Source organism: Meleagris gallopavo, unplaced genomic scaffold (assembly GCF_000146605.3).
Source record: "Meleagris gallopavo isolate NT-WF06-2002-E0010 breed Aviagen turkey brand Nicholas breeding stock unplaced genomic scaffold, Turkey_5.1 ChrUn_random_deg7180001277753, whole genome shotgun sequence".
Taxonomy (NCBI): Eukaryota; Metazoa; Chordata; class Aves; order Galliformes; family Phasianidae; genus Meleagris; species Meleagris gallopavo.
The window spans coordinates 1-414 of NW_011262471.1; the positions used below are offsets into that span (position 1 = coordinate 1).

The window sequence follows — 414 nt, forward strand, 5'->3', positions numbered from 1 at the left end:
TTCCCTGGAAAAGACAAAGCAGAGGCTGCAGAATGAGGTGGAGGACCTGATGATTGACGTGGAGCGAGCAAATGCTGCCTGCGCAGCTCTGGACAAGAAGCAGAAGAACTTTGACAAGGTATTCTGGGCTCCAGCCCTGCGTTTCCTGAGCAGAACATGACTGCCACATCCGTACTCATGATCTGTTGCTCCTCAGATCCTGGCGGAGTGGAAGCAGAAGTACGAGGAAACGCAGGCTGAGCTGGAGGCCTCCCAGAAGGAGTCTCGCTCCCTCAGCACAGAGTTGTTCAAGATGAAGAATGCCTATGAGGAGTCCCTGGACCACCTGGAAACGCTGAAGCGTGAGAACAAGAACTTGCAGCGTAAGTCGCTCAGCCTTTTCGTGCTGGCAGGGCTTTCTCAGAAGCTTTCCTG

General features: G+C 53.9%; 1 protein-coding gene across 1 annotated transcript; it reads left to right on the plus strand.

The window, feature by feature from the left end:
* Positions 1 to 6: 6 nt before the first annotated feature.
* Positions 7 to 362, plus strand: LOC104917304 (myosin heavy chain, skeletal muscle-like; the record flags this gene model as incomplete). Its single annotated transcript, XM_010728488.2, has 2 exons — positions 7 to 118; positions 197 to 362. Coding segments are annotated over exons 1-2 (235 nt in total), but the record flags the coding sequence as incomplete, so codon positions are not given.
* Positions 363 to 414: the final 52 nt, after the last annotated feature.